The sequence below is a fragment of the Osmerus eperlanus genome, chromosome 25 (assembly GCF_963692335.1).
Source record: "Osmerus eperlanus chromosome 25, fOsmEpe2.1, whole genome shotgun sequence".
Classification (NCBI taxonomy): Eukaryota; Metazoa; Chordata; class Actinopteri; order Osmeriformes; family Osmeridae; genus Osmerus; species Osmerus eperlanus.
The window spans coordinates 6,047,974-6,071,969 of NC_085042.1; the positions used below are offsets into that span (position 1 = coordinate 6,047,974).

Below are 23,996 nucleotides of genomic sequence, written 5' to 3' on the forward strand. Positions count from 1 at the left end.
TTTACAGAGATTTTCTTCAATTTGCCGAATTTAACAGATAATTTATTCCAGTTTTGGTCTGGCATTTTTTTTGTTAACTCTGAGGTCCTTCCTGAACACATTTTTAAACCGTCGCGGTGCGGGCATCCAGGGAGCTGAGCAGGAGGTTAGCATGTTAACTACGTAGATCTTATATGTTGTCATCACAATGTTTGCGTGCGTGGTTATTGCCAAGCTATGGACTGCATTAACAAATGGATGTATGTGCACACGCGTTTTGATCATATTTTACATAAAAGAAATCTCGAACTTGTTGGTAGCATGATGCTAGCTTGTTAACACACTTCTAGCTACCTGCTTACGTTTGCTGGCCTAGCTATTTCTCATAACCATAGCTACCAAAGTGGCTGTGCTGATTAGCCAGCCACATAAATTTCACATTCAAATGGATTCAAACGTAATCGTTGCTTCATGTCGTAAGATGGCTCGTTGTCGTTCTTGCAGCTTGCTGATAAATAGTCGTCGCCTCTGTACTTTGAACCGCTAGCTAGCGCTAACTTGTCAGATTTGCGAGCATGATGCCCTCCCTTGGAAGGGAGCATGCGCACATTACGTTGTAAACAATGAGACTATTCCAGACCGTCTTGAGCATTGTGTCTGTTTCAACTGTTTATATCTCTGCAAATTTAAAAAAGATTACCCTTATTGTTCAAGATCAGCAATTGAAATGACCCCCGGTAAGTACAGAGGTATATTTGCCGCTTGTCATTTTTACATATAAATAATATCAGCAACATCACCATGAAGACATGAGATATCAAATTGATACTGCTCGGAAAGGCTAGCTAGCTAGGAAGCTAAATTATCAGGAACGGCACTTGGGCGTGACAGCGTGGGATTGTATTGGCTAAAATGGCAAATTATGGTTTATCCCTCTCCCTTCAGAAATCGGTGAGCAGTCACATGTAAACAGGCTCCTCTGCTACATTTTGCCCGATCATAACGAGATTTGGATCAAAGCATTTGTGCATAATGCAATTTGCTTAATCTCTGAACGGATTGCATATTGAATAATGCTCAATAGATTTTCTTGGCGTGTGCTGTTCAAGTAGCTAAATGGCTGTCCAAGACGGTGCATACAGTCTTTGGCCATTTGTTCAGAGTGCATAGCTGTTATTTGATATAATCTCAATTGGCACAGGCTCGCCAAGGGTCTAGTTTGCTGGTGTTCTGATGCGCTGCTTTGTGCTTATTCACTGTTGTCAAATTTGATCACTTCAAGTTTAGTCATGGAAGGCATGGAGAATCACAGTACAAAGTCACTGTTCCAAAAAATATATAATAATATGTTTTTATATGCATTTAGTGATATAAAAACACTTTCCCCAGACCTAGGTTCACAGGCATGTATTTACAGTAGAATGCAGATTAATCTATGGTAGAGTTGGTTGTGTTCACAACCATATGGATCAAAGTGTAATAGCTTATGAATGTCATCAAATTACTCATGTCTTGCTACAAACTAGTTAACGCCACTGAACCCTTTGAACCGCTATTTCCCCCGTACATAGCAGAAGCATGGAGGCGGTTCTGACCAGGCTGAGGGGGCTAAGTTCGGACGAGCTTCGCGAGGAGTTCACCAGAGCCGACCTCAAGTGTGGTCCGATCACGGCCACCACCCGGGCCATCTTCGAGAGGAAGCTGGCGCGAGTCCTAGCCGGGGCGGGGGGCAGCGCCGTCGAGACGGACAGCAATGCCGCGGCGGACGCCGACAGTGCCGCCGCCGCTGGGGCCGACCAGGCCAGACCTGTGCCAGCGTCATCACGTGCCACATCCGCCGCCGCCCCTCCGCTGCAGGCTGCCAGCGAGGACGTGGACTTTGGCTACGGCATAGGACTGAACCCCCCGGAGGAGGAGCAGCTCTCCGTCGAGTCGGGGACGCCTTGGAGCGTCGGCGCGACGGACGCTGGCTCCCAGTCTAAAACGGACGCTCCTTCGAAGAGCGCCCCCGTGTCCCCGACGCTCTACTACGGAGTCTGTCCGCTGTGGGAAGACGTGCTGGCTAGAAATGGTAAGAGGGGACACACACACACACACCTCCCGTCTTGTTTCTGTGCCGTGTTGTTCGCGGCGGCGTTCACAAGCGATGCAAAGGCAGAGAGAGGGTTTGTTGATGCCTTCGAAAAGGTACATCATTCATCCCCTTTTCCAGTTAGAGCAGTACATCTAAGCAGGTTATGGACAAGGTTATAAACAGGTTGTACGCTGGCTATCCACAGGTTGGACGCAGTACCTAAGTAACACCCGGTCAGGTAAAGTCCTCTTTGTTGTTGTTTGTCTGACCTTGCTGTTTGGAGGTTATCCCTGTTTTCAGTCAATACCAGTTGTTTGTGTTCATTCCTCTGCCAAGAGATCCTAGCGTGCCATTGGAGGGGTTACACAACTGTTTCCTGATAGGAGTTGAATGAAAACCGGTGTTGATTAGAGTCGTTTTTTTTATTTAATTTTTAACTTCATACCTAAAATCCCCCCTTTTAGAAGCATTTAACATAGGACTGCTAAACAGTTGTGAGGCGTCCCATAATGAGGTGGTATGCATTGCTAACCGTCCCTCCTCCTTCACGCCCGCCCGCAGAGAGGGCGCACGTCTATTCAGACAAGAAGGAGGCTCTTCAGGCGGTGAAGACGATGAAAGGAGCTCGATTCAAAGCCTTTGCCAACCGGGAAGATGCGGAGAAGTTTGCCAGAGGGGTCTGTGACTACTACCCCTCCCCCAGCAAGTCCACCCCCTGTGTGTCCCCTGTGAAGCCAGGCCTGGCTCTGTGCAAGGGTACGTGATGTTTCCCCAGAAGGATTCCCCCCCCCCCCCCACAAAACCCTGCCCTCTCCTTTTGCCAGGTCCCACTCCCACTGTATGGCTCTCCTTCCCCCCTCCTTATCGAACTGTGTCCACACAGCAGACAACGTTCCAGTCATGGAGGTGGACGCCATCAACCGAGAGCGGGCCAACAGCTTCAAGAGCCCTCGCACGCAGGACCTGACGGCCAAGCTGCGCAAGGCCGTGGAGAAGGGGGACGAGGTGGCCTTCCGCGAGCTGGTCTGGAGCAACCCGCGCTATCTCATCGGCTCGGGGGACAACCCTACCGTCGTGCAGGTGAGGAAGGGCGTCACCCGGCAGCTCTCTGGCCGGCCGGCAAGGATTCTTATTGAAAATACGTGACCCGACTGTTGCCTATCGCTGTAGAAACGGTCGAGATAGTTAAGATAAATATTGCGACACTTGACGCTAAATAGGGCAACGGTTCCTCCTGACTCCTTCAAATCTGTGAGTCAGCGTTTTGTAAACAAACGCTTTCCCAGCTCGCTTCATCCCCTGCTTCCGTGCTCCCCGTGTTGTTCACGCCGTCAGGAGGGCTGCCGGTACAACGTCATGCACGTGGCGGCCAAGGAGAACCAGCCGGGCGTAGCCCAGCTCCTGCTGGACATCCTGGAGAACCCGGACTTCATGCGCCTCATGTACCCAGACGACCTGGAGGCCATGCTGCAGAAACGCATCCGCTACATCATAGACCTGTACCTCAACACTCCAGACAAGGCGGTGAGTCGCACAAGCGTCTCTGTCTGCGTACAGATTTGTGTCTCTTGGCAACAGGCCCGCCGGTAATGGGGTGTGTGTGGAGCGTCTTGGTTTACCTTGCGCTCTTGTCTTTCTTGGACCCAGGGATTCGAGACGCCGCTTCACTTTGCTTGTAAATTCGGTTGCCCTGAAGTGGTGAATGTCCTGTGCTCCCACCCCGACACAGATAAACATTGCAAGAACAAGTACGACCAGAAGCCATTTGAGGTAAGTACTCCCTAAAGTGTTTGTTTAACACTTGTGTCGACGACTGAATAACTTTCTTCTCAACGGGTTGGCCTGACAGGTGATATGTGAAAGAAAAAACAAAACCCAGGAAGCCAAGCAGAAGATCTGTGACTATTTGGAAGGTCAGTCTCCATTTTTTTTTAAATCGAATTATCCTAATCACATAAAAACCGTCACATTTTCTAATCACGTATCGTCTTTCAGACCGCTGTTATATACCCTTGCTGAGGGCCACGGACAACTCCTCTCAGCCTGTGATTGGTGCTTCCTGGTCACCTGAACCATCAGAGAGCCTTCCTCATTCGCTGGTTTCCCAGTTCGCAAGGAGTCCAATCGACCCCATCATGGCAGTCAGGGCATTCGCAGGCCCTCTGAGCCCCTCGAAGGCCAGTGCCGTTTTCCCTCCGTCCACGCATCACATGCATGAACAAAGACTATTTTCACGTTACATGCTTGAGAACTGCAGGAAGTGTGTAACCGGGAAACGCGTCCCCTCTTGCAGGCTGATGAGTTCCGCAGGGTGTGGAAGACTCCCCCCAGGGACAGGGCGGGGCATTTTAAAAATATCCTCAAGTCGGACCCTGACCGCGGGGCGGAGAGAGTGGGCAGGTAGGTCGCTACAACCACACGCCTGGAATAATAACGTTAAAACAACATATCCATTCAGCATCCCTGTCATGACAACACCAGGCTACAGCAGTGGGGGTTGATGCTCTAACAGCAGTTGTGTGTCGTTCCACAGAGACTTGGCCAGGGAGCTGGGTCACCCCTGGGCAGAGTACTGGGACTTCCTGGACAGCTTTGTGGACCTGTCGTCCGCGGACGGCCTGCGCAAGCTGGACGACTTCCTGGGCAAGAAGGACTTCAGTGAGCGCGCTCACATGGAGGCCGGAGAGAACGAGACAACCAACCGGTTCAGGACCCCCTCCCCAGGTAGAAGCCAGCCTGTTCTGTTCTGCCAGCCCCGCTAGGAAACGTGGCTCGTTCTACCCTCAAAAATCAACACGACAAGATTATTTTGGCTTCTGGATGATTCCGTCGATGCATAACCGCTGAGGCTCTGTGATTTTTTTCTTTTCTTCTTCTGTCCATCTATGTGCAGGCAAGCCCAAGAAGTTCTGCAACTCCATCTCGGTGGGCGCCTTCCTGGACGAGGGCGATGACATCAGCCTGGAGGAGATGAAGAACCGGCAGAACGCCGCCCTGACCAGCATCACCTCGTCCGCCGGCGCCAAGGACAGCCTGAAGGGCGCTGTCGGCCGCGAGTTCCATATCCTGCCCGTGTTGCACCACCACCACCACCGCGGCGCCGACCTCATCGAGACGGCGGCGGAGCGCGACCTGCTGTGCTCGGACGCCAGCCTCCTGTCGGCGGTGACGGTGTGCAAGAACGGCCCGTGCCCCTCCCCCCCTGCAAGGACTCACAACGGGGACAAGGGGGCGCATCCCCGCGCCTCCTCCTCCGCCACCTCCTCCTCCGCCACCTCCTCGCCCTCCTCCTCCACCTGCCTGCTGTCGCCCATCTCCAACCTGATGGTGGAGTTTGAGAGGATGTCCCTGCAAGACGGCGTGGACGGGCCCTGCGGCCGGGAGCGGCGGAGGAGCGGGGGCCAGAGGAGCCCGGCCGAGATAGCTTTCGGGGTGGGCCGTCTGTCGCTGGAGCCCTCCGACCAGGACGCGGCGTTCGAGCGGGCGGGCTCCGAGCCTCCGGCGGGGGAGGCGGGGTGGCGGTCGGGGGAGGACAGGTGCGGGAGTGGGAGCTCCGAGGAGTACCTCACGGCGGAGGAGAGTCTGGAAGCCGCGGGGCTGAGGACTAGCGGGGGGGGCGCGGCGGTGGCGGGGGGGCGTTCGCTGTGCGCCCGGTCCAAGTCCTGGGACCACGGGGGTAGAGACGTGAGCGGCTCAGGGTCGTCCGGCTCATACAAGTCCCTGGACAACTCCCACGAGTACCTCGTCCGAACTCCGCCCCGTATCAGGAAAGGACTCTTCATCGAAGGGTGAGTTGGAGGCTGACTCGGAAACAATGTGTCCTTGTCCCTATCCTTGGTTTCACTTCATTCGCACTATTTCTATTTCCGCTCTCGGATGAAAGCGTGTGCTGAGTGAAGAGAGTGTCATTGAATCTCTGGTTTCGTTATCTCGTTTTAAGGGACTCGCCGACCAAGTTGGACAGAGAAGTCTTGTCAGCAATAGAAGCCGTAGACTTGGATGGCCAGAAATACCCGGCCATTCACAAATGGAAGAGCACTATGCAGACATTCTCCTCATCCCAGATGCAAAGGTCAGTCACAGTTTGACGCGCATTCACGCCTTGGGTTCCACGCTCTTGATTTGTATACATTTGAATGTTGACACCGAATACACTCGTGAATTGGGAAAACCCCCCGAGTCATGCTCAGTCCCCCGAGGCTTTGATGATGCTGATGTCGCTACTGTGTGTGTGTGTGTGTGTGTGTGTGTGTGTGTGTGTGTGTCAGCTGGCCCAGCCCTGCTGTGGTGAAGAACCAGAGAGCCAGGATGCAGGCCCCCCACCCTCCGGGCTCCCCAGCCAGCAGCCTGGTGTCTCCGGGGGGGCGCTTCAGCCCAGCCAGGCACCCTGGCTCCCCAGACCTCCCCAGCCCCAGCCGCTACAACCCTGCACACGCCAGCTACATCCAGCGCCTCCGCTTCAAGCACTTCAACGACCCCCCCATTTAGCCCCCCCCAAAGCCAAGCCAAGCCCAGCTAAAGCCCTCTTCCCCAAACACGGCCAGAAAGGACACAGCTCCAACAACGAGGCTGTGCTCAGAGCCACATACCTAACAAACAACAAAAAAATATGCACAAGTGTCTTGAGGATTTGTATTAATGTAGTGGTACTTCTATATATTGCATAGGGGATTCTCAGTATGTCGGGTTGTGATGTACACTCTGGATTTTAAAAGAGGAAAAACGGGGGTTAATTTACAATGTGTGTACTGTAGGAGTGTGGACATTGTCGAGTTGAAAGTAAGAAGGTGTTCATAATAAGTGTGAAGAACCTGTATCATAGCTCAAGTCAATTTGTTTTGAATAACTATTAATACAGCCGCACTCCCTGAAAGATAGATGTTCACTGGAGCTCAGTGTAGAGTCCTCGATGCAGATGAAGCTAAATGAAAATAGATGTTTTTAAAAAAATAAATTAAAGAAATGTCAATATTTTAAGGATTTATTTTTGGTATGTCAGTCAGTAGCACAAAACCAAGTTTTTATTATGTGTGAACAAACTGCCAATTCCTGTTTTTTTTCTGTCACTTTCAGAAATTGCCTTAATTTTCTGAAACAATGGACCAGTCTTCTGTCCAAATTTGCCACATCCTGTTCAGTGTGTTAAGTTGATGTAACTTGACTACAGAAACCAAACATGTCCACTGTTTGTTGGCTTTAAACATGGGAAACATGATGAACAGTACAATGAGATCTTCCATGTTTTATTTAATTTAACAAATAAAGATGTGTTCAATTTTCAGGTACTAATGTTGATTTGTTCATCCTGTTCATTTTCGCCGTGGTTTCACTTCCAGGAGGTGTCAACTTATTGTCTATAACTGTCTAAATAAAATTGTATGAAAGGGTCTCCTGGTTTCCTCAACAGGAGACAAGTTAGCAGTACTTAACCATGCTACTGCCTATTCAAGATGTGTACCAGTTGATTGAATGTGAATGTTTAAGAAGTTGTGACAAACTGGCCAAGCTGTACAATGTTCCCGTTTAGATATATGTAAACTGCTGTATAAGAAAAGAATGTCAGCAAAGCTGAACTTAGAAATCAAAAGCTGTCTATCCAAATCGGCTACTAATAACTCATACAGAGACTGACTGCTGGTCAGCGTGTGAAGGGCATTGGTATATTGAATGTGAAATCCCTGAAATAAACGTCTGGATTTGAGGGTAACGCCTTCATTGAGAGGATTGGATTGTTGTGCTTGTGCTCAAAGTTGAGGACCCACGTCATCCTGGTTTCATGAATGTGGAATTCTGCAAAAATGCACCTAAATACTTAAAACATGCTTATTGTGCTTTGGCATTCTGTGCTTTATTAAAAACTTTCATGGTGTTATTTCTCCCTTTTTCTGTATGTCCGAAATTCGTTTGCTTTCAAGAAATCAATAAAACTTCCCTGTCCTTCGAGCCACTTCCCTTTTTCCTGGTTATCAATCCTGTTCCCGGAAACCCCCCGAGTGAAACACGACCGCGGAACTCAATACCATGACAGTTTATTCCAAGTTTCCACTTACACAAACACATGAAAAAAAAACCTTGGTATACGCGTTACCCGTACAAACGAAGAAATATGTTTGAATTCTCTTTTGACGTTGTCGCCGTTTCTTCAAAATTCTTTAAAAAGGTTACATTCATGTTGAATGACCGTCATCGGGTGAGTTGTCTTTCAACCTGCTTGGCTCCTCAGGCGCCCATAACAGCGGTCAGATCCCATGCGCTCCCCTCTGTTCAATACAAAACCTGCAGGGATAAGGCGCTCCCGAGATGCAATGCAAACGTACGGCACGGGGAGAGACCACAACACCACATCAAGGTAGCATTCGTTGCACGTTCACAAAAATAACACTGACAGCTAACTCTCAAGACACTGAAGGAAAAATAGAGAGCGGATGAGCCCTGCGACCGATCGCCTGTCGCAATGGCAAAGGGGGGGGGGGGGGGGGGGGGGTCAGGTCCGTGTGAGCTTGTCTGGAGGCATGAAGCCGGAATCTCCCAGAGTCCTCAGCGCCACCCTGCCGCTGGGTCGGATGGTGAGCCAGGTGATGCTGCCGTTGTTGAGGCCCATCCTGAGCCAGCCCTCTGGAGGAAACTGGAGAGCTCTGAGACACACAAACACAAACATGAAGCCTAACATACAAGCAGGGACTTTCCACATTTTCGAAAACCATCCCGAAGCATCTATTATTGAGGACACGTCAACATAAAGTAATGCAATGCCTGCGAGTCCTAAGGGCATGGGCCCAGACAGTGGCAAAGCAAAACGGTCGCGCTAGCACACCTGCACACGAAATAGCGAATGACGTTGGCATGACAGACGATGACCTCGTAGCTGTCCTCCGTCTGCTTGGGGTCGGCCCGGTGGATGTACCGGCGGAACGCCGCCTCGATTCTAGCCCCGTCCTCGTGGTACTGCTGAACACAGCAAGGAGGGTGCGTGGAGAGACATATCAAACAGACCCTAAATACATTCCATTGCACTGCATTGAATAGTATTGTCATCGCAGTGCAATTCATGATGTATTCAGTGTTGAGAGGAGCTGGAAACGGATCCAATATGGTAAGACAGACAACAGACAACACAGGAGGGTGACAAAGAATGCATGGAAATTTCACAGCGGATATAACAGACCAAGTGAAACAGAATAAACGGCAACAGTTCACATTAAGGTTTCATGAACTACTGTGTAACTGCAAGGCAATGCCTATAGAACCAACATTGTTGGTACATTAAAAACAGGTATGTAGTTACACTTTCTTACGGCTAAGCCGTACAAGGAAACTTGGTACGGGGGAGGTTGGGATGTCCAGGGGTAGGTGGATGTAAACATGGATCTGGTTTTTGCGACAGAACCTCCAACTGCCCCTTTACATTTACATTTAGTCATTTAGCAGACGCTCTTATCCAGAGCGACTTACAGTAAGTACAGGGACATTCTCCCCGAGGCAAGTAGGGTAAAGTGCCTTGCCCAAGGACACAACGTCATTTGACACGGCCAGGAACCAACAACCTTCTGATTAATAGCCCGACTCCCTAACCGCTCACCCACCTGACCCCAAACGAGGGGTGTACTGGGCCTACCATAGCGGTAAATGGAACCTTAATGCACAGCGTTTGTAAATTAATGATGTGAAACTGGACCAGGGGCCCGGTCGAAATCCAGAGCAGGGGTGTGTGTGTCTTACCACAGCATCAGGCTGCCAGTGGGTGACTGGGGGCACGGGCTCGATTGGCGCGCCCTCCCTCAACAAATCACAGCTCACCAATTCTACTCCTTCACCAAAGGCAGAAAGAAAGACAAATCACATTTCTTTTCTGAGTAACTGAACAAAAGGATTATGAACGAGTGATTATATGGGCTGATCTATGAAGCGCTATGTGACTTGCTTGAAAGAAGGGCTATATCAATAACATTTGATTTGAATAATCAGTATGAAGCACAAACTTGAAGTTGAACTTAAAAGTTACCTGAGAGGTGCTTGCTGATAATGTGAGCGGTCTCAGTGGCCCTGGCCATGGTTGAGTGGATCAGGATGTCATACTTCAGTCCCAGCGTTGCTAGGCGCTGACCAGTCAGCTCTGCCTGTTCCCGGCCTGGTGCAAAAAAAACACAGTCTCACAATTCAGCTGACAGCATTGGAACCATTCACCACTTAAATCTCCACTGTGGAACTTCACTTTCAAGCTCAGACATATTAACAAACAATCAAAGGGCACAGAGTGCAGATAGTAGGGATCTGAATTTTCTGTCTCCAATGCACCTAGTGGTGTGAGGATCCTCTCCTTGTCTCCAGTCCCACTTAAATTGTACTGGGAATGTCGAATTAGAAGGATGTTGCGTGTGGCTTTGGGTTTGCCATTCTCCTGTTCTGTGCTTGGGTCTTCACTCAAGCTCTCCTTCTTCTTTCCATTCAATAGCGTAGTTGGATCACGTCTAGTTCAGGACAAGGAGGAACGGAGGAGATTAACGTAGAGACGTTTAAGCTCGATCAACCTCATTGACTTCTTGTCAATCAGCGCTGCTGAATAATCAGCTCTAGACTGTACAACTAAGCGACATGTCGGACGTTATAAATAAGACTCATACTTGTCCCAGTTAAAGTCCCAGGTACGTCCACTTGTTCCAGCTGTATGACTCCCCGCTGGCCACGTCTGTGCCGGCTGTGCAGCCTGGATAGCTGGAATTCGACCCCATGGGCTGGTCTCTCCCCGGCTGTGGGTACCGAAATGCCCACGAGATTCGGCGGCGGCTACTGCGAAAACTAGAACAGCAGACCCACCCGCGAACCCACATACAAGTCTGAATGTTTTCCGATATGACATACTTGCTAGAAACACTAGATCGGGCAACGAGCTAAAGCTACTTCCCTAACGTAACGCACAACGACGGGATGATTTGAAAAGACTCAGGGCAGGATAATCTCGAGGTTGTCTGCGGTTTTCTACATGCAAGAATATCTTCATGTGACTCTTTAATCGCTGGCTAAAAATAAACCCTGCAATGGTGGTCTACCTGGATTCAGCTTGACTTGGTCGCTCAACAGACTGATTGGTCAAAGTGCTTGGAAGTACGGTTGCCCAGAAGTACCAATAGAGCTCGTTATTAAATAAACGCAAAAGTGTGACCATTTTTGCCACTAGAGGGGGCCAACAGTATGCGAGAAAACTTTGATTTAACACAATTATAAGTAACGGGTGGATAGTTTTTGAGGCTTCAAACCCTATGCTTCAAACTCTGTTTAATTAGGTTACCGTTGCCCATCATATTTTCCTCTAGGCAATCTGTACAGTGTCAGTTTTTTTTCCACTCCATGCATTCATGTAAATAAAATGTGGAAAGCATAATTGTGTATTTTGTGAGTTGTTTTTCAAATTTTTGATTTAGAATAATGGATATTTACGGAGTTTAACCACATGATATCAACAACACGCCAACAACTCTTAACACATTATATTTGATTATATTCACATCTCTTTTCTAAATCTTAGGCCTAATGATAGTTATTTATTTTGCAGTCTACTATGCTCGAGCATCCCTCTTGCGTTTTGCATCGAAGCTCCACCCTTCAAGCGTTTCTGTGACCTCACTAGTGGGCTGGATTGCAAGGGTGGATCTCCAGGCTTTCGGAGCGGTGTATTTCTGCCTGTCTATCTTTATATCTGTGTGCTTTTAGCGGTCCCATAGACGAGTTGGTTAAACCGTTAACCCATTTGTTGAAATTGCACACTGGAAATTGACATGCACCTCCATCGGAATAAATAATTGAGGAATGTGGAAATTACAGAATGCCCAACAGCGTTGGAAAGAGATTTAAACCCACCAAATACATCCCAGTCTCTACTGCTGCCACACTTCTTGTGGGGTCCACCACCTTATTCTTCGTTTTCACGTAAGTTTGTGTTCCCTGCTTTTAATTGAATCAAAAGTTTCATGTATTTAAATCAAATCCCGTGTAGGAGCCTGGTCGGGATTAGTCCATGTCGGGAGAATGTTGGTGAAGTTTTTGGACACCTGGTTTAAAGACGTTCACGGCTAAATTGGTCCTATTTATTTTGACTGATGCAAGTATCACATTTTGATATATTTAGTAGGATGTAATTGCTATACGGGTGCTGTCATAACATAGCCAATGTTTAAGAACAGACGTTATACAAACATCCCTGTAAAAGCTAGCGGCAGTCGTCAAAGCACCCAAGAAGCCATCTTCTTGCCTGGGAGAAATTGCCACAGGCTCTGAAAGTTGATACAAATAAGCCGGGAATGGTTACATTGTTGCATGCTGCATTACAGATTCTTGATTCCACTTAAACATTTCCGAAGTGTCTTAATTGTTGCGGCCAATTGATTTTGACGACGAGCAGTGAATATTAAGGATAGGTACATCTAGTACTGAGTTGTGTGCAAACACGGTCCTCCCATCAGTAAGCTATTGCACCGCACCCCAGGTTCAAGTTTTTTTTAGCTGGGGGAGGGGGGGCGGGCGGGCGGGAGGGCGGGCAGTTACATCAACATTGAACCTTTTCACTCTGAAATGTGTCATTAAATATTGAAGACTGTACATGACATTAAATACGTGAAGTATTTTGCACTTTGTCTAGCAGTACAGAGAGGCATGTGGATTGCCGAAGCTATTTGTATGGTCCCTTAAACAATTCAAGTTCTCAGTGGGCCTCGGTAAGAAGCTTTGCATAAACAAATGGTGCACTTCATGAATCATACAAGTGAACACAAACACAAGGATATATCTACTTCAAGAAGCTGGACCTTCCAAATCTATGCACTTGATTTTTACTGTCCGGGTGATGTTAATCTGGGGGTTAGTTTTAAGATATCTTTCAGGGTGGATCCCTCCTCTAGATGGGGAGGATTAGGGCTTGATCCATTTGCTCACTGATTCCCCAGTTAAATAGAAATGACCAGATATGGGGTGGGTGAGGGGTTAACAACATGAATGCATCTCTGCCAGTGGGTCCATGTACTGGATCCATGTATTAGAACTCACAGATGAGGCCACACATGTGTTTTCCAAGAGTCAGCCTGTTGACAAATCTCCCTGCAAGCTATTGTCGGCTGACAGTGAATCACTGGCAAAGTTGTTGAGAAAAGCTCCTCGTATATCGTGTCAGATGGATTGCGAGGGTGGAGACATGGAGCCAGAGCTTGTACTCTTGCTAGCACACAAGCGAAACATATGGCCCTCATTCTTCAGTGTGACTTGCATAGTTAGTGCCTCACACGGTCACAATTAGAACACATTTGGACAGTTGTATTTATCTCCGTGGTAGGATCTGGTCTTGGCAATAACCATGACAGAACAGGATGGTCACGTACTGTCCAGAAGATCTCACAATGACACGTGATTAGTATCCCATGACTCAGCAATATCAAATCTAAAACTCATAGTGTTTTTGATTTTAAAACAAAATATAGTCATACTATAGATAGGATATGTAAGGAATACAGAGGCCTAGATTAGGAATCCTACCTGTCTGTCTGAAACATAACGACTGCAATACAGAAATGATATCAGCTTTGCTGCTAGCGTTTGTTGCTATCATGTGTAATGTTTGGCATTCAAGACAGGGTGAGATGGATTTCTGGAAACTATCCATTGATCATGTCAACTGGAGCCATACTTAGCTGTTGTTATGGCAATAAATTATAGAGGAGTCTGCTGGTTGCACTTGGAGTCAGAATATCTTCCTGATACTGAGCTGAACGAGAGCCTGGACTGAGAACTCGGACTAACAGACATCTAATCTTGAATTTCCACATCTGTTTCCTACTTTACAAAATGCATGTATTGAAATTGACTTTTATTCATGTCTGTGTCCTGGAGCATTCATTGTTTGTCATTATCACTCGATGCCTATTCACATCCTCCTCCACTCATTGTTTGTATGTGTGTGTAATTTGTGCATCAGGAAGTCAAAGGCTAGGGGTTCCTGATAATCTCAGATTTGCTCACCCCAGTGGGATTAGAGTTTTGCTAAATGCATGACGTGTCCTCCAGACTGTGGTGTTTTAAAACATTGTCCTAATCTCAGCAACATTTGTTTAACGTTCAGGAGTGTATTTGAACATTCATTCCCTTTGATCTTAATCTGCGCCTGTGCCAGTATAGCCGCTGTCGTCTATGTTTGGAGATGTGATTGACACTCCAGCTGTGTTTGCTAGTGCCTCACATCTTGGTGTTGGGGTCCATTATAAAGCTTTTACACCGCTGTGAACTACTACATGTTTGAGGGTGGAGCCTTGTGTATTTCATTCCGGTTGAATGATTAGTTAATTTACATTATCACAGTATCCGAATTGTGTACTTTAACGTTGCTTACAGGATAAAATGATGAAATGGCATGAGGGGTTATGGGCTGTCTGGTGTACACCATCTGTAGTATTTTACACTAATCCTAGTTTCAGTTTTACTCTGTATAGTTCATTCAGTATTTTTAACCAGCACTCAGAAATGAGCAATCTTCTCAGTATGGGAGTGGCTTTGCCTGTCCATATGTCAAAACATGTTTCATGTCACTTTCTGATCATTCCATGCTCCTGTCATGCACTGCCACACAGAGTTAGTGTCAAGGATGATGATAACAGGATTTGTCGATCACTACCACCACTGGGTCTTTCGTATGAGGGGGATAGAATGGACTTCAGCCTTCGTGTCACCCACAGGATAAACACAGATAATCTTGGATGGAAACAGCATGGCTGGAGGTGTCTCGGCCCGTACATAAAAAACGTTGCACAACTGGTTGGTGAGATAAATACCCTTGTCCAACCACGGACAGGCTTTAAGATGGTCTGGGAATGCTTCAGTTAGCTTTGTCAGATTAGATAGCAATATAACTTCCTCCATTTTTTGGCTTTTATGAGTGCCTTGGCGAGAAGTCCTGGTGGTTGATAAATCCAATATGCTACAGGGCTGTGCCATTGTCTGTTCTGTATGAGAATGTAAGGGGAAAGTACTTGCTAGATGCAAAACAAATATGTTATCCTCTTTTTATGTCCACTCACCTTGAATAAAACACTATGATATTAGTTTTGCTCACAGTGCACAATTTTCTCATTCATCTTTGATTGTGCTTTGTGTCACTGAAAACAAAACAGGAAAAAAAATACATGATTTAAAACGTGTATCTAGAAAAACGGCAAACCTATGGCGAACAGCAAAGACTTTATCTCAAACAATAAAGACGGCGGCATGACTCATGCTTTCTCCGATGGGGCTTTGTAAATCTAAATCTGGATTTCATTGCTGCAAGCTAAAAATATAGAGGCAATGTGACAATAATGAGATCAAATGCATATTTCAGACGAGGCTTTTCAAGTAATAAAATAATTCATTAGGGAAAGTTGAAATTGACTGATAACGAGCACTTAACACATTCCATCATCACCTCCGAAACACATGCACACACAGTATATACCACTAGAGAGAGAGAGTTCTAATACAGAATAGAAGGGTGGAGCCATAAATCAATCCAGTCTCCTCCAACACCATGGCACATCCAGCTGGTGAAAATCCTCAGAGCGATGAAGGCGAGACAACTTCTCCTCCCGTGGCCTCCCTGCCCCCGACTCTGGGGCCATCCAGAAGCAGGCCCCGAACAGTCTCCACCCAGAGTTTACTTAGAAATCACTTGCCTGTCTGCCTTCTCTGCCTGCTCTGCTAGCCTGCCTGCCTGCGTTCTTGCTTTGCCTGCCTGCCTTCTCTGCCCGGCATTGGTATTGATGAGTGAATGAGGCCAACAGATAAAGGCCAGGTCTTCTAATCGTATTCCCTCCCAGCCCTCCTGTCGTTGCTTGACAACTAGGTTAAGATAATGCTGAGTGATTGGCTTCCCTTGGCTGTGCCATGCATCCAGAACAGAGTCCTGCCCAAGCCACATACCCGTGCTAACTCCCAGCCCCTCGACAAAGCCAATGCGAAACCTCCCATTGTTCCGAGTATGATGTAAATTTGTAGCCAACAGTGTCCACCTCTCGAATGGCTCTGCTGGAAAATGTCGGTGTAAGTGGTTGTAATGAGGATTGTGTTTCCGTGCCGTTGTATCTGGGACCAACCAAACGCTTTGAACAAGACTGGGATCAATATTCACTTGTTGGCATTTACCATAGGGGTTTGCTGAATTATGTATTAGACTTTCTAATGAACTGATGCCACCCCTGGTTTAGCTTGCCTTTCTGTCCTGTTACTCCAATATACAGGCAACTGTGGACATTTTCTCGTGCACCTTGCGCCTTCATTCAAACAAATATGCGTCAAACAGCAGGAGAAACATCTTATCTTTCTCAGTCAAGGAGGGAAGGCTTTTTCAAACGTCTAACTCATGGCTGCCTCCCTTGTGCATTTCCATGGCTTTCTATTTTGCCCTGCAACTTTTCTTGGCTCCTTCCAAGCCCAAAATAAACCAGGCCTTGTGATGCCAGGTCCAGTCTAAATGGAGCCATGTGTAGTCAAGGCGGTCGGAGTATGTGGTGGGTGAAAAGTGCGGGAAAGGGGAGTGAGATCCTTTTTTTATGGTGCAGGGAGAGTGTGTTTCTGCTGGACTCTGCACCCTACCCCCAACCTTGTCCTGCCTCTACGAGAGAGACTCGAAACCCCTCCTGGGAAACATGTGGCATTGATTTGGACCTCCAGCCTCTCCCACCCTGGGAGTCTCCACCCTGCTCCCCCGCTCGTAGTTTTGGAAGAGCGGGGGGCGGGGGGCGGGAGTCCATGACGAGGTAGAAACAGAGCTCTCCTTCTGTCACTCCAGGCTGGGAGGGGCTGTGGCTGGTCTGTGGAGCCGGACTTCAGTGTAGTCTTTCAGTTCAATCAAGAGAACCTCACACACGTGTGTGTGGGGGTGTGTGTGTGTGCGTGCGTGCTGTTCATCGACAAAGAGGAGGAAAGAGAGGACGATGGGGGTGATTGACTGCATGATTGTAAGGGCGTGCCGTTTCATATCTTTGGTCTTTTTCTGTCTTGTTTTTTTTCCATGTCTTTTTAAGTGGGATGTTAAAAGTCCCTCGAGATGGGCACATCAAACGGCACCAGCACTCACTCATCTGCCAAGAGCAGACCGATAGAAATGCAAGTGGTCACTGGCTTTGAAGCCAGGGTTCCAAGGCCTGGGCCTTTTCCCGCCCAACTGTCTTTGACTGTGTACTTTGCAGCGATACAACAAGTACCTTTTAACTTTCTCAAGCTGTCATCTAGTTTTTTAACCAAACCTCAGGACACTCAATAAATTATATAACACAGTATTCGTTATTCATTGAAATTCATGTTCAGGGACAGTGTTCTCTGAGATGAACATTCCAATCCCCATCTTGTCTGCAGACATCAGAAACTGCTGTAGAGAAAACAAATGGATGTAAAATATTCAATATCTATTGTCTATGAAATCCTGTTCAAACATGGGATGATTTGTGTATTTGTAGACGTGTGTCCTGTTCAGGGGTGGGCTTACATTGTCATGGTGATATACTGTACCAAAGACATAGGTCTACTGATAGGAAAGTCACAGGACCAATATAATCTGTTTAGACTTACATGCATGACACATTCTCCCAGTTCCCTTACCATCACAAGGTCTTCAGTAGTTTCTTTCTTTCAGATCTCGGTTGAGCTCTGGTAGCCATGTCATGTGATAAGCAGAACTTAGCGTTTATGTGTGACTCATCAGCATGTCACCCTCTGAGGTAGGCAGAGCAAAGCGCAGCCTGCTGAAACACAGTCAAATAGGACACTGGCTCGTTGCTCAGCTTCCATGAAACAGCGGGCTTTACCTGCAGGCACCTGTTGGATGGATCGCCTAGTGGGAACTCTAACCCTCTGTGTGTGATTCACATACTATTCCTTGTCCGCTCACTATAAGCTCTGATTGAGGCTAATTTGTCGCTTTAGGCAGCTTGGTGACTTGGTGTGTTTCAACTCTAGTAAATACAGATAATGGTATTGATATACCTCCAGTTTCTGGTTGGATTTGAAATAAAACCGATTTTGTCTTTGTAGGAGCTGGGGAAGAAAGCGGTGGGGTCACACCATTGACAGAGATATCACTCAACAACCGTTTTTAACCGGAGTTCTACGTTAAAATATCCAGCCACAGACTTCCTCCTGGTGATTAGTTTTTCTTGGCTTGGTGTCGTATGAGACCACAGACCTGAATGAACTTTCCACAACACAACTTGAAGACTGGTGTCTTGCATCAGGCACTGTGTTAAAGAACAAATAAATAACTGGAATTTTACTCGACAAGTGTTATATCGATATATAAATAATACAATCCTCCATCTACGTTTGGGTGATAAAATAATTGCATGATGAGAAGTGTTGCTATAGTGCAACTGTGAATACACTCCAATATTTCCCAAATTGTACAACGGGCTGTCTAACTTGACTGTGTTGGTTTCTCTATTGGTGTGTATGTGTCTGCCTTAAGTTATCTGGTGTGGACTGTGAAAGATAGAGACAGAGAGAGAGGGAGTCGGAGACAGAGAGAAAACAGAGCCTGAGAGAAAACAGAGACGGAGCGAGACAGAGACAAAGAGAGAGATGGAGAAAGAGGCTCAACGCGACCTTATCTAATCTGGAGAGAGGATGTTTTCTGTTTTGTCTCGGCCGTTCTCTGGATGACACGCACAGAAACCTAATTCGGCTGAAGAGCTGGCTTCACTATCTACCTTCCTTTCACTACCGCCAGTGGCAAAGCCTGTCTGCGCCATTTCTGTCTTGACAACAAGGCTGGTGTCGATGCAGTAAGGTGGTGTTAGTCATCAGGGGTTTTCATGTGTCTCAGAAACACATGCTGTTTCTCCATGGGGGAACCAATCCACACACTGACAATAGTACTTAACCATTTAGCAGGCGCGTTCGTCCAAAGCGCTACACGGGAAAGGATTCAAACCTGCGACCCAGTGAGCCGTACCCAGTTGCATAGCAACAGACGTTGGCGTCTTCGGCCAATCGGCGCAAAGAGGCCTCGCTATTGTCGACAGATAACCATAAAACCATAATCAATGCATCAAACCTGTCGTGTTCGGCCGCTGTTTAGTGTCTGTGTCTCTGTCTTTGCATGCAGAATTTTGTACCCCCCCCCATCCATTCTCAACAGTGGGGTAATTGCTCAAATCCTGATTAAACGCCATGTCCATTAATGAGACGGCCAAAGCCAGTTGATCCCACACAGTGGTTTTAACAGCACTCCCCTCTGTGAATACCAGTACGCTTAACCCTCGCATGCTACTGTCTGGAACCCCTCCATCCCAGCCTGACAGATCCCAGAGAGGGCTGGTAAATAATCCCTGTGCGGCCAGACAGAGGAGGGGTATGGAGGTTGGGTGTGTCCACCATAAATCCTGGGTATATTGGCCGGAGGTGGGGTTGGGGCTGGGGCTGGCGCTGAGATTTGGGGGGTGATTTGTTAAGGTTAGGGTTATGGTGCCTGGCAGCTTGGGGTTTAATCTCACGTGATTCCGGGGTCTGTCTGGGTAGGACTGAGGTAATCTTGGAGGAGCAAGCCCCAGGTTTAGGAAGACTATTGCACAGTATAAACTCTGCAGAACACTCAAAACACACAAACACACAAACCAGGATCCCCTTTTCTCTGTATAGCAGCCGCTGACGTAAACTACACGAGGCCAGGGAGAGGCCAGGGAGAGGCCAGGGAGAGGCCAGGGAGAGGCCAGGGAGAGGCCAGGGAGAGGCCAGGGAGAGGCCAGGGAGAGGCCAGGGCATTGGGGAAGAAGGAAAGTAACAATGGCCTGATGCTGCGGGTGCTTTGAGAAAACGTTATGCTTTAAATGCACAGTTAAGCTTCCCATTTAGGGCTGAGTCAACACTCTCTGCTCAATATTTGTTCACTATCTCGCTGCACTCTCTTTTCAAGTGAGCCATGAACAAGCTGAAGACTCACTTGCGTGTGGGGCTGGACTTGGATGACACTGAACAAATGCACTCGGGCTTCAACGTCACATGATGATAATGAGAATTATCTGGATCACATGCATACAGATAACCACCGTCCACCCCCTTCTCACTTCCACTTTCTACTGTATTCGTTTTTTTTGTTGTGTTTTTATGTTCTGTCAATGTCAGCTAATTCCCCTCTGCCGGATGCACGCCCATGGAATTTAATGTGAATATCCTCGAAACCTTTAATGTAGTCTGCACGAATCAAAGGAGTTCTATTTAGATTGAACGGAACACAAGACTTTAGTTAGTCTCAGTGTTTCCCCTGGTTCCTCCCCGCCGACATCAGATTGCCTGTGTGGCTGGATGATCGTCGCCCTTACAACCAGGGAGACAGTGGTACAGACCGTGGATATAATGCACCCTATCCCCCACCTGCATTACCAGACTTGTATTATGTGTCGTGACAAGGCAATTCTTCTCAGAGAGGAGGATGGGCTCTGAAGTGGAGCAGTTCAAAGCCTCTCAGATGGGCTCCTCTGGGCTTATTCTCTGCTCCCGCAATCCCTCTTCCTCTGCGTTTTAATTCAATTATTTTTGTGGTTCGGGCGCTCCTCTCAGAAAAGGCCCCGTGTTTTCTCTCCCTAAGCATATTTCAGCGTGTTCACTAATACCCAGGGTAGCGCAAATTGAGAATGCGCAGCTGAGAATGTGGGCTGAATGTCTTAAGACCGAGTTATTTTTGCGGTTAGTCACAGATTTGTATTCAGGACAGAGGTGTCTATCTGTGCGAAGATTTCATGAAAACCTTCAGTCCCAGTCTTAAGTCAGTTACTGTTGTTATATTGAAGACATCCCTAATTGTCCATGCTGGTGTTGGAGAAACTTGGCATTAGCTGGTTTACATAGTCTTTCAAGACCCATGTAGATGAATGAACCGAGTAATTATCTTAACTTGGCATACTTGATTGGCAACTGTAATTATGTGGTGAGAGAGACCGTGGGGGGAGGTGAGTTCAGGTACCGATGGAGATTTAATGACCAGTCGGGCACTCATTCATTCCTGGAACGCCAACTACTTCCCTAATTGATTTCATTTGAGGACCAAACGAGGCAAAGGAAATGTGCAGTAACGAGAAACCGCACCTGTTTACGAGGGAAGGCCTGCCTCAAGGACCAACATCAACAACTTTGTCAGGGAGCGCGGCCGCGATTGGCTGCTGTTCGTGTAGTTGTGTCTGCCGGGCAGGTGAGAGTTGAAATAGAGCTCCTGTTCCCGATAGGTATGGACAACTGGCCCGGGGGATGGGGGGGGATTAGAGACAGGGCCCCCAGGGGAGTTGTGCTGACAGCTGGGGACAGGCTGTGCGGCGAGACCCCCCCCCCCCCCCCCTTACCTGACTGTGCGGATTAGACATGCAGGGTACCGTCCGTCCTCGCAGCACCCTGGCTGGGTTGGATTGGCCAGCAGGCCGGCTCCACTGGGCACCGTGCCAGCAGCCCTCGGGGAGCTCCGGGTCGTGCCCTCACATCCACTATGGTGCCTGGCTGGGCAAGCTCCGGCTTGGCACGCGTCTCAAGGTGTTGTGCGAGGGGGAGAATGCGATCGTGGATCAGGGAGGGCAGGCTCCATCGCTGGGTTTATTTGCTCGTCTAAGTATTTCGAGCGGTAACAGATTAAACCATGTAATGAATGAACTGTGGTAGCATTTTTTTTTTGTATTTTTTTTTTTGCATTAATGAGCTTGAAATGCTTTTATTATAACTATTTAAAGCAGTAATCACGTTAACCATCGCTGTAGGAAAAGTGCAATCCTCTGTAACCTTTTCAACACAATTAAACGGGGCTTGTGTCGTCATTAGCGTTTGATGGCCTGGTGACTTTGCCTGAGTTGCGGAATGGAAACATGGCGTCAGTTAGCCCGCAGGTTAGCTAGAGCAGTGACACATCGCCCGTGTTGTGAATTCTGCATGCCTCAGAAGCAGCCCCGTATTAAAATGGATTGCTTAGCAATCCAGTGCTTAACTAGTAAGCTACCCGAGAGGAATATTTACTACAAGGGAGACTGCTTTTGCGGCAGGCACATTTTTCAAGTCCAGTCTGTGCTGATGGCGGGCGAGACGCCTAATGAACTATAGTCAGAATGAATGAGGATATTGATCAACCGACTGCCTCATAGATTATAGCCTACTCAAGGCATCAGATACATAAGCCGTGATGTAGGGCGTATTATCGGAAGCAAGTTTTATGACCTGATCCTGAATAGGTTATCGGTGAACCTAAATCTTCATAGTCCTTTTAGTAGAGCCTAGGTTTCCCAAGATTTGGGATTGAAGAGCATGGTGATAAGCAATGCTGTAGCCACTCTGAAAAGGACAGTTCTCACTTAGGTACAAGGTGCAGATGAGCAGTGTTCAAATGGCTCGGGGCGCATACACCTCCCCAAAAATGCATTCAAAACATGCCTGTCATAGAGAGGAACAGAGAGCACTCATCCGCGACATTCCCCATGGCCCAGGAGAACTGCTGCATGCCCGTGCCCAAGTCCTGCGTCTTTTCACACCGGACAGGAAGTACAAGATGACCTCATGTTCTTGAGTTTTGGCTGCGCTCAGTTCCAACTCACCTGCAGCTCTGCACGCACTCACACATTCTATTCTCCACAGAATATCCGCAGTAGAAAATAAGATCAAGTTGGGGGTCTCGACTAGCACAGTAGTCTTGCTATGAAACGCCGGTCAAACTGTTGTCTCGATGTGCTCAGAATCCTGACTCTTGGGATGGCTGGACCATGGACTGGGCAAGTTTGAGATGTCAGGAGAGCACGGCCTTTCTGGACCTGGAGCGTGTCTGTGTGGGGTGTCAGAGCTTAGTGAACCAGCGACAAAGAGCTGCCATTCAAACAGCTTCCCAGCTCATTCACAATCTGCTCTTCGCATTGCCGTCCTAAGTGGTGACTAAGTGAGGCCTATTTTTACCCCGGTCTGTACCTAGAGCATGTCAGTCTCATTGAAACAGGTAATGGAGCTTAAAGGCCGGCAGTTGTCATTCAGCCACGTGGACCAGTGACTCCATTTCTCCTCCTCAATGCCTAATTGAAAGGAAAGGTATATTTGTTTCTCCACTCACATAAGTTTGTGTTCAGAGAACTTTCTAGACTCCTCCAAATGCCTCGAGAGGACCATATGGTCTGCAGATGAGGCTTAACACCATCTTACTCTCAGTTTAGCCTCGGGTAGCTCACTGGATCTCAGCAGTGGGGTTTGGAGAGACGGGCCAGTCCGTGAGTCAAGAGTCCTAGTGACTGTGCTGCCTCTTAGATGGCTGACAGCCAAGCCCTTATCTCTAACCTCATCCAGAGGACATTTTTATCCTTTATTTGTACCCTCTGTGTACAAACTGGAGAGCTTGACTGAACCAGGGCAGCTTTTCCGTTCTGGCAAGGTCTCCCAGTGACCGTACTTTGTGCAGACAAAAGCAACTTCAAGCGACGGGTAAGAGGTTTGAAAACTTGTTCAACACTTAGTTTTGTCGCCTCGTCCTGTAGCTACGTCTTGCTGTGTTCTGTGCAGCTACGTTTACATTTAGTCATTTAGCAGACACTCTTATCCAGAGCGACTTACAGTAAGTACAGGCATTCTCCCCGAGGCAAGTAGGGTGAAGTGCCTTGCCCAAGGACACAACGTCACTTGGCATGGCCGGGAATCGAACCAACAACCTTCTGATTAATTGCCCGACTCCCTAACCGCTGAGCCATCTGACCACTACAGATGTACAAGGGTGTTTGCTTGTTGCGTGCGTGGAGGGGGTCATATTCCTTAGTATTCCTGATTTTAAAGCGTCTGTGTGGCGTATGTGTGTGTTGTGTTCCGTTTGCTAGCGTTAAAGTATTCCATAGTGTTGTCGGTACATTCAGGGAGGCCACCTGGCGCTAGTCACCTAAAGCGCTCTGTTCCCGTGGGTTCGGCCACCATGGATATGAATGAGACAGATGGACCAGCA

General features: G+C 47.8%; 3 protein-coding genes across 6 annotated transcripts in view; 2 read left to right on the forward strand and 1 right to left on the reverse strand.

Moving 5' to 3' along the window:
• Nucleotides 1–36: 36 nt before the first annotated feature.
• ankle2 (ankyrin repeat and LEM domain containing 2) lies at nt 37–8,001 on the forward strand. Of its 3 annotated transcripts, none has more exons than XM_062451263.1 (13): nt 37–145; nt 1,551–2,050; nt 2,615–2,809; nt 2,937–3,133; nt 3,389–3,577; nt 3,701–3,823; nt 3,903–3,966; nt 4,049–4,230; nt 4,347–4,453; nt 4,587–4,777; nt 4,947–5,841; nt 5,994–6,125; nt 6,322–8,001. In XM_062451263.1, the coding sequence occupies exons 2-13, from the start codon at nt 1,558–1,560 to the stop codon at nt 6,539–6,541; spliced, it is 2,988 nt and encodes a 995-aa protein (XP_062307247.1). In that variant the 5' UTR covers nt 37–145; nt 1,551–1,557; the 3' UTR covers nt 6,542–8,001. The 3 variants fall into 3 exon arrangements, with proteins under 3 accessions (XP_062307247.1, XP_062307248.1, XP_062307246.1); XM_062451264.1 differs by lacking the exon at nt 37–145 and adding an exon at nt 176–716 and having other exon boundaries at nt 2,940–3,133; XM_062451262.1 differs by lacking the exon at nt 37–145 and adding an exon at nt 177–716.
• A 65-nt stretch (nt 8,002–8,066) lies between these two features.
• On the reverse strand, nt 8,067–11,164 carry pgam5 (PGAM family member 5, serine/threonine protein phosphatase, mitochondrial). 2 transcript variants are annotated; one of them, XM_062451268.1, is made up of 6 exons: nt 10,675–11,164; nt 10,349–10,521; nt 10,056–10,181; nt 9,773–9,861; nt 8,868–8,998; nt 8,067–8,688 (listed from the first exon to the last, which is right to left on the reverse strand). In XM_062451268.1, exons 1-6 carry the CDS (start codon nt 10,908–10,910, stop codon nt 8,538–8,540), a joined length of 906 nt encoding a protein of 301 aa, XP_062307252.1. In that variant the 5' UTR covers nt 10,911–11,164; the 3' UTR covers nt 8,067–8,537. The 2 variants fall into 2 exon arrangements, with proteins under 2 accessions (XP_062307252.1, XP_062307251.1); XM_062451267.1 differs by having other exon boundaries at nt 8,868–9,001; nt 10,675–11,162.
• Nucleotides 11,165–11,670: 506 nt separating this feature from the next.
• Nucleotides 11,671–23,996, forward strand: part of zdhhc8b (zinc finger DHHC-type palmitoyltransferase 8b) — a 41,343-nt gene continuing 29,017 nt past the window's right edge. Inside the window, exon 1 of the mRNA XM_062451273.1 lies at nt 11,671–11,977. Within this exon, the coding sequence (XP_062307257.1) occupies nt 11,874–11,977 (104 nt within the window). The 5' untranslated portion in view covers nt 11,671–11,873. The remainder of the gene's footprint in view (nt 11,978–23,996) is intronic.